We start from the raw sequence: 12437 nt of genomic DNA, 5'->3' as shown, positions 1-12437 counted from the left end.
CCAACGCATAATTGAGCAAGTGCTCTCTCACTCTGACTTGCAGTCGGTCGATCGCATATCGCTGCTAGACCAACATTGCCGGTCCCTAACTAAAACTAATCACAGTTTGGAGCGGCGGTGCTCGTGGCTTATTACACATATGTATAAACCTGGTATCTTAATCTAAAGAGAGTTTCTGTTCTATGATTTATACCAGCAGGTAGCATATCTCTCTATCCATTTCTATAAAGTATATTCTGAAGCTAGCACGTCTCTCCCTACTGCGATTAGTTATTGTCTAAGCAAAAAACCAGTTTCCAGCTCAATGAACCCCGGGCTTTCTTTGGGTGCGTGCGAAATCAGGTTTCGAATCAGAATCAGAGATAGAACCTCTGACATCTCTGGAATTATATAATATTCAGTCGCTCTTTAGCGCGGGGTCAAGTGATGTTGGTAGATTCAGTCAGCATTGAATCGCTTCGGGATGATGTTATGTTTGCTGTTGGTGGGTGCCCTGTGGCAGGTCCTTTTCCCTGGCTGTGGGGCCGAGTTCTACTCCTCCGTGCACGAGATGACCAAGGTCTTTGGCTACGAGCAGAAAATGCTGCAGCACATGCAAAAGTTTGTAGCCGATAATCAGAGCAAATTGGATTTCCTGAGAGCGTAAGTGGTAGCGAGGGGGCGTGGCAAATCGAGCATGACTCGGCAGGGACTAATCGAATCTCGGAAAACTCAATCTGCACCGACAGGCGGCTGCGAGAGTTCGAGCAGGTGCGCAGCGAGGCGCAGCACTGGGGCACGGCATACTTCGAGAGTCCGCTGAACCAATATTTGCTCAGCAAGAGACTGACGGTGGACTGGCGGCGGGTGGAGAACCTCATGGACGCCGACACGGGCCAGAGTGGGTGACCCATGAATTTAGCGGTTCAAACTCCATTAAAGACACATCTCTTCCTTACCAGAGCCACTGGAGCGGTTGCTGAAGCTGCGAAGGCGTCCTTCCATGCCCGATACCAGCGAACTCGAGGGTGCCATGGATGGCCTGCTCCGGCTGCAGTTCGTCTACCGACTGGAGGCCAAGCACCTGGCCAAAGGCATCCTGGATGGAGTGAACCATGGGTGAGACATCGATAATGCACCCAATTGACATTTGCTGTATTTTTCCTTTGCTTTTTAGCACACATCTGAGCTCCGAACACTGCCTGGACATTGCTCGCTTGGCATTGAAGGATCAGCATCCGCGACTGGCGCACGCCTGGCTGTTGGAGGCGAAAGAACGGCTGACTCAGGATCCTGAACTCCACCCACAGATTCTGGCTCTGCTTGTGCAGGCCAAGGCAGAGCTGGGCGACTTCCAGGGAGTGAATGGCACTTACCAGGAGCTCTTGAGGCTCCAACCAGCCAGCGAGGAGCATGCCAGAAACTACGAGCAATTCATGCGGAACCATTCAAGAAGAGATGGCTTGTATGAATCCAAAACCATAGAGGAACACGCCGTAAGTGCGAAAAGCTAATTTTCAAGTTTACATTCCAACCGATTGATTTCGCTTCTAGCCCATACCCGAGGATTCCTCGCAGCTGGACGAGTTTCAGGCCTACAGATTGACGTGCAGTGGCCACCGTAGGCTTACAGCCGGAGAGGAGCGACATTTGCGTTGCGGGTACATGACCGAGACGCATCCCTTCCTTTTGTTAGCACCCCTCAAAGCGGAGGAATTGAGCCACGACCCCCTGCTGGTGCTCTACCATGACGTGATCTACCAGAGCGAGATCGACACCATCAAGCACATGACAACCGACAAGATTCGCCGCGCAATGATCATAGGCACCAACCAGTCGGTGGTGTCCAATGCGCGCACTAGCCAGATCACCTTTATCCCCAAAACAGAGCACAGGGTGCTGCAGACCATCGACCGTCGCGTGGCGGACATGACCAACCTGAACATGGACTATGCGGAGGATCATCAGTTCGCCAACTATGGCATCGGTGGACACTACGCACAGCACATGGATTGGTTCACCCAAAATGCCGTAGGTTCTTGTGGGAGATAGTTCTTAGATATGTAGAGATCTATCGTGACACTCTTTCTTCTTCCCAGTTTGATAATGCTTTGGTCTCCTCCCCTGAGATGGGAAACCGCATTGCAACAGTCCTCTTCTACGTAAGTAACAAAATTAAGTCTGCGCTTAGCCTACTTACGTAAAACGTCTCCTCGAACAGCTCTCGGATGTGGCGCAGGGCGGCGGCACAGCCTTTCCCCATCTGAAGCAGCACCTGCGTCCCAAGAAATATGCAGGTACTTAACAGGATCCATTGTTCACTTCAAACACCATTAACAATTAGTTATTTTCCGCCACGACAGCCGCCTTTTGGTATAATCTGCATGCATCGGGCGGAGGGGATACCCGCACGCAGCACGGTGCCTGTCCCATCATTGCTGGATCTAAATGGGGTAAGCGAATGGATCTCCATCTCCAGATGGCGGTCTGTATATTCTATATATTTATTCTCTATATCTTCCTTCCAGTGCAAAATCGCTGGATTCGGGAGTTCGTGCAGTCCGAGCGACGTCCCTGCCTGCTGTGGGATGACTCTCTTGTCACCTATAGCCAGATTATTGAGCTGGCCAAACAGCAGGACGCATCAAGCTAAGGGCCACTCAAAAAACCAAATCAAGCTTTAAGGAATGAGATTCTAGTTTTTTTATATTTATAGGGCAATAAATGTAATATAATTTCAAGTGATTCTTTTTTACGATAAATTTTATGTCTCTTTGGTCCTCATTATTGGTTACGAAAATACTCGTACAGTCTCTCCTTCCCACTGTCCCCATAAGCATCCCATAAAAAAAAACAGCCATGATTGCCTGAGGTCCCTCCAGAAACGGTCTCCAGAGGTCCCCTTTCCAAGTTCTTTATTTCGTTACTCATTCATTTCATTCTCGGCTTACAATTGTCGACCTTTTTTTTAGTTTAGTTCTAACCAACATTAATAATTTGCTAGTAGCTGGGATTCCCCGACGGGATGAGAGGAATCCATATTCTGCCTGTGGCATGCAGCTGCTTCTACGATTCGGGTCCGATCGGGTCTGTTCTATCCGCAATATGTGTGTATTTGAATAAATTCAATAAGTATGTCTTAAAACAAACATCCATATGTGTTTATTGTAGATATATATGTGTAATGCCTTTGATTCCAGCAACAACATTTAGTAATTTTATGTGTGTGTTCTTTCTTATCTGCTCTTTGGCATAATAGTAATAGTCGAATAATATGACAGTAATTCTTTTGTCCTTTTCTGGGGTTTGTATATGCATATAAGTTGAAAAGTTCACCGCTCTATCCGTCAAAACATTTATATAAATTTCTCTTTTTTTTAATTTTTTATATCTCTCGATATATTGTTTTTTCTTCTAGTAAATAAAATAGTTTGTCAGTTGTGGAGTTTTGCTGCAATTTGAGTTGCAATTGAAAGGACACCAAGTGAAAGTTCTTTTGACTATGCAAATGTTTCATGTTTCTTGTTTATAAAGATTAAATTCGCTTTATTACGAGTGTATATGTATCTTCCATCTTTCATTACGTTTCATATGTGTGTGTATACTATGTGTATTTCTGTGTGTAATGGCCCGGATTCGTTTCCGGTTCCGCTTTCGCTTTGTGGTGGGTGTCTCTGTGTTCACTAGTTTTAGTTTTAGTTTCAGTTAAAGTTTAGTCATAGTTTAGTATGTCTTTCCAAGGGATTGTCTTTGGGGGCACGGGCACATGGTACACATTCAACATCGATATACAAATACACGATTTCACATAAATATAGGTATACATGTATATATATATATATATGTTGTATATAGTAAATATCTGTATATTCATCGTTAAAATTTGACTAAGTTTAACTTAAAATTGTTGCCGCACACGCTTTGCCTTCTCGTTTCTCGTTTATTGAAATTACAGTTTCTTCGCATAAATATATATTACCATTTTTCTATATCTTTTGTACACCTATAAAGAGTATCGTATCTATAATAGAGAGTATCTGTGCTCTGTAGTAGTTTGCAACGCATTAACTTCACATCGATAATAAGTTTGTTCTTGTTGAATATTTTGATATAATTGCATTAACTTTTATGGAATAATTTGCATTTCTTTGCTTTGCGCTCTTTGCGCATCGACCATCATGTCGATCCTTTGATTTGATATATGCTTGTATATATTGTATGTATGTATGTTTAAATTGAAACTCCCCATCGGCTGCAAATCGGCCTCTTAACAACTCCATCCTACGTTCTTTGCTCTTTGCTGTTTCCTGTTTAGGTTTAGATCTCGTAGTTGCGGAACTTGTTGGCCACATCCGTATTCTCGGCCCCCCACTCGGTCTTGCGTCCGCCATAGTAGAGTGCGGCACCGCCCTCGGAGGCCCGACGATGGGCCGGATTGGGGGAAGCTGCGGTCAATCCGCCGCCGCTGCACCCAGCCCCAGCCCCGGCTAAAGCTCCCGGTCCGGTTCCAGGTCCATCTGCGGTCTCCGGCAACATACGATCCTTGGTCTTGGGGGTGACCCAATGCATCGACTTTGATTGGAATTATTGGGGTTATTCGGGAGAGGATGAAAATTGGCATTAATTGAAAGTTCTGTGGTTTTCTAGGATGGCCAATGGCAATGCAGACGCAAATGCAAATGCACTGGCTATCCTTGAAGCATGCACACACACACGGACGACACACAGAGTTGGATGAAGAGGCACATTCAAGATAGGTAGACATTCGGTGGGGCGCTCAGGAGCAGGAGCAGGAACGGGCTCACAGAGATATAGAGAGAGATACATATGTACGAGTGTAGGGTAGGGGTGTCTAATTGTGTGTACACTAAAACTTGAGTTAAATTGGAATTGCAAATGAGGATTTTCACTCCATAACTCCCACTCCAACCAAAGGCCCCCGGACAATGTCCGCCGCTGATGGATGCGCGACAATTTCCGCTCTGTCCGGCAGCGGAAATTACCATGGGGGAGCGGAGGCAGAGTGGGCATGGGCATGGGCTTGGTGGTTGAATAATCACGTTAATTGTGGCGCAACAAAAAGCGACTCCAGCTTGGATTACAAATTTCATTAGCTGCCTGGGAAACAACAAACAACTGAAGGAACAACCGAAACAGGGTCAGGTGTTGGCGCAGTGCAGCGGGATACTAAAGGACAAAGAAGTCGGATAATAAGTAAGCGGACACTCGGCTCGAGCTTTTGTGCCACGGAGGGGAATAGTATAGGGATGGAGTGCTACGGAGGGAGATTAGAGGTAGAGGTTACTACTTCTCTGACTGGTTTCTCGTATTGTCTGCTGTTCCTGGCCCATACGCATACCTCTTTATCCACTTTCTCGGCAATCGTGTATCTTCTCACCTGACCGACATGCTCCTTCATGCCCAGCCACTGCTTGTAGCTCATCGAGATGCCGCTGTTGCGCCACTTGTCGTACACGGCCCGCTTCTCCGGATCGCAAAGAGTCTCCTTGGCCTCCTGCGAAAATTTAATGAAAATAAAATGCATTCATAAATGAAATGGTTTTTGGATCTCAATAGCACTAGGAATACTATAAATACAGCACTCAAATTGGATAAAGTCATATACATACATATGTCTGACAACTTGCATAGCTTTATTTTGATTTTTACAGCCAGAAATATTACTGCATTGAATCTTTAAAGTTCTGGCACTATTGCTCGGATTTATATCGATTTTTTGTGGTTCCTTTGATCTCCGATTCTGTTTCTTGGAAATCAAAAATAATTGGCCCTAAAATGTTGCATTTTTCCCTGAATTCATTTCCATTTTACACAAATAATGTGGGAAGGAGTAAACCATTTACTTGCAATTCGATATAACTTCTTTATGTGTGGGCCTACACACACACAATACTATTGCCCCCGCTCCTCCTTATGGCCTCATAGAAGTCAGGTTTGCTCAAGTGCAAAATAAACAGCTGCAGAGGTTGCGGATGCCTTCGTCTGGGGCTCTGCCTTTCCTTTGCATGTTAATCAATTTCATAAGCCAGGATACGGCTTTGAGAACGGGTCTATAGCACACATATTGGCATGTCAGTGATTCACACTCAGATAGAGGTAGTTGGCAGGAGCAGGGGCAGGGGCAGGGGCAAGGGCTCCTTCTAGCCCTCACATATTTGCACGCTCAAGTGGCTTTGATAGCTCTGCTTGGGCTGGATTTATATCTCGACTACTTTTACGGCCAGACCCAACACCAAAACAGACACACAAAGCGATGGTAGAGACACAGATAGGCATGTTGCACACACACACACACACACACACACACACACACACACACACACACACACACACACACACGCATAATTCTACAACTATAAGATGTGAGATTTCATCGGCCGCCCTACTGTTTTATTGTTCGGGGGACGCTTTTCGGGGCCGTGTCTACATGATAATCAATTATTTTACTACTCACTGATTATGTGGGTCAGCAAACAGGACTTTGGACTCGGGACTCTCACTGACTGACTGCTAGAAGGATGCCTTAAAGGATTCCTGCCAGCTTGTTTGTCTTCAATTAGTTATATTCCGAGAAAATTTTAAGCTCCTGCAGAGTGGCAATTAGTCGGTAGATTGCGGCTCATCTGCACACGACTGGAATCAAAATGAAAACTGCTTCAAAGCACTGGATGCCTGTCCGCTTGTCTGCGGTTCCTTTTTGTGTCACTTTTGGGGCAGCTTGACAACTGCAAACTGTGTTGTAAGTTGTTGGTTAAATGTTTAAAATGAAGTCAGGACTATGCCAGGGCCTTCTACTCTTTTTCCTCCGCTGCCACCCGTCTCATTTGCATAGCCTGTGGGGAATGGAGAACACGTCCCGACTCTTCTGAATCTCCACATTTCACTTTAAACGTTTCATGGTCTCGAGCTGGCTTTGCTTTATGGCCTAACCATAAAGCCTGCTTCTGTTCCTCCGCTTGGCTCTCCGCTTCTGCATATGCAGACATCTTTACGACACACGTGTCCGACTTTACGAGCTGTAAATTTTAGGGAACAAGCTCCTGAACTGTTAGAAGTATCATTATGACGAAATTGTGAGAGTGTGCACAGGACCCTCATGCGTATTCAAGGACTACAGGCTTAGACACCCACCTGTGTTGGGAGTTATGTAATTTCTGGGCTCTCGTATTATAAACTTCAAACAGACTGGAATAATAAGTTTGAAGATTTTTAATGGAGGAAATTTAAGTCCCTTAACTTAGAGAAGTGTTTTGGGACAGATAGCATATCTGTACCGTAGCAGCAGTTCCTGTGGATTTCTCATGTTTGTAATGATATCAACACAGAATATTCCCGAGATTTCATCATCGATTCGGATTTATTTTTCATTTTTTCTAACACCTGATTACGGTTCGAAGAATCTCTGCTGAAATAGATTGGAAGGAATAGAAGTAGAGTACCATTCATCACTGGTCATCTGTTAATATCGTTCCAAATAGCACACTGTCATAGATTCTCACGAGTGAATTCTACACTCAGTAAATTAAATCATCCCCTAAGTGGAAGCAGACCACACCTCTACCTGTACCAATCCCCACAAACATCTCCCACTGCCTCTTCATTAAAATTGTGTGTCTTTTTTCTTTCATCCACACATTAATGAATTTTCAGGCTCTAACAATCCTCTGCACCTCGCCGCCATTTGTGGTCCTGACAATGTTTCATGCTTTCACATGGAAAATCAATAAACGTTTTCAAAAAAAATATATATATTATTTATAGGTAATTGATTTTATCTCGTCGCTGGCGCCTTGTTTTCTTTTGTTGCTCGGAAAATTCAATTTGAGGCTGAGGGTGCGTATCCGTGTGTGTGTTAGCCATTGAACAGTGCCTGGGTGGAATTCGGTTAAGTGCATGTGTGTGTGTGGGATCCATTGTTTAATGCAGCTTAAAACTTTCACCCAATGGCAGACACGACTTTGAATGGATTGTGCCTTCGGTTGAGTGAGCCTTCAGCTAATTACTGAAACTATCCTAGGATAGGGGGGGGCTGTGGGTAGGTGGATGAAGGATATCCAAATGTATTTTCTGTTTGTGAAGGTTCCACTATCATGTTTTAAGATAGCATTGATTTCTTTGACATATGTTAGGGATAGGCAGTTTTATAGATATTTATAGACACTATAGTTCTATTATATTATATCCTCCATTCTCATCGCACATCTCTTTTAATCGCCCCACACATGTGGGCTACAAATGCCAGAGGATTGTGAGGTATCTGAAAGTTTGTTATCTGCCCCTGCCTCTACCATGTTTTGGGCTTAAACATCTTTTAATTTTAAGCTCGCTTCGCCAACTTTGTTCCTAACATATTGGCCCACAGGCTGTCAAATTTACAACGTCTCCATGATGCCCCATTCCTCCTTCCACTCCCACTCACACACTGTCTTTAGCAAGTGAAAACTTCATTAAATATGCAAAATGTTGAAACGCTTGCCTTTTTTCATTTCAGAGGGACTGGGTCTCGATTCTGGTCCCGGTCCTTATTCTGAGTCCATGTTACAAGGCATTTTTCAGTAGTTTCCTTTTGCTTACCTTTAGGTTCTGGAACTTGGCCTCGGCCTCCTTGTCGCCGCTATTCTTGTCAGGATGGCACTGCAGGGCCAGCACCTTGTACTCCGCCTGGATCTGCTCGGGCTGTAACGGGAACAAATAGCACAGGGATTGGGACGTTAAGTGAATTGCGATAAGAAATTCTCTTTGCTGCAAATTAACTAAACATTTTGTGTCATTAATTTTTAAAGTGCTTGTGCTTCTTTCTCTGGGGAAACATATTATATAATGGGAATCTAAATCCCCAGAGAAACAGCCAGCCATACATTCATTCATATGTATGTGTGTTTTATGCAGATTTCCGAAGAATGAGCGGGGCCTGCCAAGGATATAGCAAGTCATGAGGCAGGACTGTTGGTGGTCGTATCTGTCTTCCATGAAAAACCCAGCCGAACAAGGAAACAACAATGGGAAAAATATTAAAACTTGACTGGAAATGGAGAATGGTGTGGAAAATATTCGTGCGATGGTGAAAACCACTTAAACTAATAGAAAAGCTGTCGTCCCAGCAAGGAAAAGCAAACGAAGGTTTGGAAAACTTGAAGGGCTTGAAAGCTGTTGCCAAATTAATTCGCCCTCAACTATTCCCCTTTTTATGACATTGACACTGACGAAACGGTTGTTGTCAGACGGCAACAATTGGCCAAAAATTGAAATTAATTAAGCCAAAAGTGTCTTAAAACCGGGCAACAAGTTGACCGTCGGCTAAAAGAAATCAAAATGACTCTACCTCTGGCATTGACACTGGTACTGGCACCGTAACAATGGGCCGGATTAAGGGAGGATTAAGTTGGTGGGGAATCAGAATCATCCACTATCCCTAGCACAAAGCCGCCTGTTGATTGTCTTGTAAATGGAAATGGCTTTTCGGGCACCACCAAGCGGGGCACACAAAAGACACACAAAGGACCCAGAGAGAGAGGTGCTGCCCAGCAGGGGTGTTGGCCCTGCATTACTTTGATTCCATTTCTGAACCTTTTGTCTGCCTCCCAAACAAAACAGAAAGCAAATATCAAAAGGCCGAGCCAGAGAGCAAATTTATTTAGGTCATTCTATTATTTCTAGACTTTTCCAAACATTTCATTGCGCAAAACATAAAAGTATCCAAAGCCTGGATATTTTGTAGGTCAAATGGAACGTTCTGCCATTTCTAGTTTTCATTAGCTGCCTTTTGCTGCGCCAAATTCACTGCAACGGGGCGTATAATTAATTTCGATGCAATTCACATTACTCATAGGTCTTGGTGTACATGAGGAACGCGGCACTCACAAGACTCAACAAATAAACAGAAAATAGACCGAGAAATGTTCGTATAATTAACCAAGTGGAATCATGGAAACTGTGGCAGCCTCGGGGGTTTGAATTCCTTTGAGGAATCACAGAATGCATTCCCCTCCTCCTAGGAATCTTTGGAATCCGCAATCGCATTAACAAATTGCATAATGCCATTGAATGTCTTTCATTAAATCCATCGCCAGCCAATCTGTATCTGTATCTGGATTTGCATAGCAATTGCATCCCCGGAGAGTCATTTCCAATTGATTCATTCGGTTGCACCAGTTCTGTTGGATGAGAATAAGACTCCACATAGCTCCCAGAACAAATCCCACTGCAAATTAGCCCCGAAAACATTTCAAGTTTGTTCAGTGGGATTGTCATAGATTGCTGAAATTGCTCGGATTGTCTGTCTTGGGTATGCAAATTCCATTCCCGAGAACAATTGCCAACTAATCTACATGACAATGAACCCTCCGCTCGGCCGATGCATTCTCCCCAGTCATTCGATGGTCAAGGCTGAGGGGAATGTGTGGTGTAAGAGTCTTGGATAAACAAACGTCAGCGGGTCATCAGAGACTTCGAGTACGTGATGGAGGCCAGGCCATAATGCTTAACCCAAGCCTTTTCCTTTCCTTTCCCCGCCCCATTCCCAGCGGATATGTATCTGTGGCACAGGGAGGGAGAATATTTGATGAAATCGATTCTGATCCAGGCTTAGGTTCCTGTCCACAGCCTGGCCACAGCATAGCATGCCTCGACTGCTCGACTGATGCATAATTCAATAGATTTTCCCAATGCAATCGACAGCTCTGAAAATTGCCAAAGGTAAAAGCATTTTCCGGGCCAATAAATTTGATTACAGCAACGCCTTTCCAAGCATTGAAATTTACTGAGCCCGAAAATGCGATAGCTCAAGACGAATGTCATGTGCCAAAGTGCCATTAAGCTGCTGGGGATTGCCCTTGCCTGCCAATAGAGTGGCTGAGGAAGCTCGTTAATTCTACTCTCAGAGGAGTGGAGTTCAGGAAGTTTTCTCATATGGTTTTCAATAAGCGCTGGAAGTGGAGTTAGGACAGATCAGTGCCTATTCCGCCAATCCAACACGACTGTTTTGAGTAATTGAAACTAATTCCCAAAGCAAAATCTCTCACCTCAATATCAGAGATGGAAACAGAGCCCGGAAATTTCAAGTAATAAAAAGATATCACGATTTCAAGGTAGCGCATAAACAGAACTCATCTGAAGGTTGCGAACTTTTTTGTTGGACGGAATTCGATTAGACCTCTATTAAATGCTCTGAGAACTTTAATGGGTTTTTATGGGTCACCTTTTTATCCTTAAAATCCTGTGGAAGACTTACCGATGAGGTCTCATCGCAATGGAGCAAGGCGTAAAAGTCCTCGTTGGGACTACGCTTGTAGTTGATAATGGCATCGACGGCGCTCATTGCGTCAGGATCTTGCTTTCCTGGGATCGGCTGGGATTCTCACTCTCTCTCTCTCTGGTTCTGCGGGGTAGCGGATTCCGTTTATGGGGAGACAAGAAAGTTGAGTTTCGAAATGTTGCTGATTTCAGTTTTGTTTTATTTTACGGACAAATGTTCAACGCTCTTAGGATCAAAACAATAACATCCAGGTACAAATAAATGGTGACAAGTAACGTAAAAAAAAGAAAACCGTCTAGGAGCACTTCACGCATCAGGCAATCTTTTAAATATTCCTTGGGAGATAAATTTTAAGATCTATCGCACACAAAACTCTGGCTCATATTATTTCATATGTATAATAATAATGAAAGGTGGAAATCAAAGGGGGGCCGCGAGTGACCTTCCCATTCGAACAATTAACAACTAAAAATAAGCTCTACAATCAAGGGACAGATCTGGTTTGTGTTCGATTTTGTTTGTGTTTGAGCCACAGTTCACTTTCACTGTTTTTTCCGCTCTCTTCTCTGTGCGTTTCTCAGTTCTCTAGCACTTTCGTAACACCGCACTCTAAAGAACAATAACTATTGTTTGGTTGCTGATTGTTTCTCCGCACTCAGAATTGCATCAACTAAACGGAATCGTGGATTGCACCAGAGACTACTGTGCTGGAAGTTTCTCTCTGCCGCCCACACACTGCACTCCACTCTCTTTGCAAATCTCAACTCTCTCTCCAGCTCCCACTCTCTGTTGCCTGTGTGTGTGTGTGTATATGCTTTGGAGCAGTTTATTTACTTTGGGGCCAAGCGAGCGCTCACGATGTTGCTGGTAGCGCGTCAAAATTCGTTTTGTTTGGAATTCCGTGGCGGCGTACCATTCACTTTTCAAAAGCCACTTTACAGCCCCACAGATTTTCGTTCATGGAATTCCATCGATTCCATCAACCGAACTCTGTTAAAGCGCTGAAGCTGAGTGACCGAAGCGAGCCGAGAGAACACTTGATTGCACGCACTGAAAAGAGAGAGAGAGAGAGGCTTGCAGCTGCGGGCTAACAAATTGCGTCGCAGCCTCCCACTACCAGAGATAGAGAGAGAGCCAGAAGAGCTATTGGATTACCTGGAAGGGTCTGTCTGCTTGGAACAAC

At 44.4% G+C, this 12437-nt stretch overlaps 2 protein-coding genes across 3 annotated transcripts; one reads left to right on the top strand and one right to left on the bottom strand.

Moving 5' to 3' along the window:
• The first annotated feature begins 99 nt into the window (after positions 1-99).
• LOC111066573 (prolyl 4-hydroxylase subunit alpha-2) lies at positions 100-2700 on the top strand. Its single transcript, XM_022355292.2, has 10 exons — positions 100-141; positions 271-642; positions 729-880; positions 942-1098; positions 1157-1475; positions 1534-2010; positions 2079-2141; positions 2201-2276; positions 2343-2432; positions 2508-2700. Exons 2-10 carry the CDS (start codon positions 464-466, stop codon positions 2630-2632), a joined length of 1638 nt encoding a protein of 545 aa, XP_022210984.2. The 5' UTR covers positions 100-141; positions 271-463; the 3' UTR covers positions 2633-2700.
• Positions 2701-2842: 142 nt separating this feature from the next.
• LOC111066576 (J domain-containing protein) lies at positions 2843-12188 on the bottom strand. 2 transcript variants are annotated; one of them, XM_022355296.2, is made up of 5 exons: positions 12089-12188; positions 11231-11377; positions 8575-8676; positions 5339-5494; positions 2843-4551 (listed from the first exon to the last, which is right to left on the bottom strand). In XM_022355296.2, exons 2-5 carry the CDS (start codon positions 11315-11317, stop codon positions 4297-4299), a joined length of 600 nt encoding a protein of 199 aa, XP_022210988.1. In that variant the 5' UTR covers positions 11318-11377; positions 12089-12188; the 3' UTR covers positions 2843-4296. The 2 variants fall into 2 exon arrangements, with proteins under 2 accessions (XP_022210988.1, XP_022210990.1); XM_022355298.2 differs by having other exon boundaries at positions 5378-5494; positions 12089-12187.
• Between the last annotated feature and the right edge of the window lie 249 nt (positions 12189-12437).

This window comes from Drosophila obscura, unplaced genomic scaffold (assembly GCF_018151105.1).
Source record: "Drosophila obscura isolate BZ-5 IFL unplaced genomic scaffold, ASM1815110v1 contig_150, whole genome shotgun sequence".
Classification (NCBI taxonomy): Eukaryota; Metazoa; Arthropoda; class Insecta; order Diptera; family Drosophilidae; genus Drosophila; species Drosophila obscura.
The sequence above is the reverse complement of the archived record's forward strand: the minus strand, read 5'-3'. Positions and strand labels throughout refer to the sequence as shown.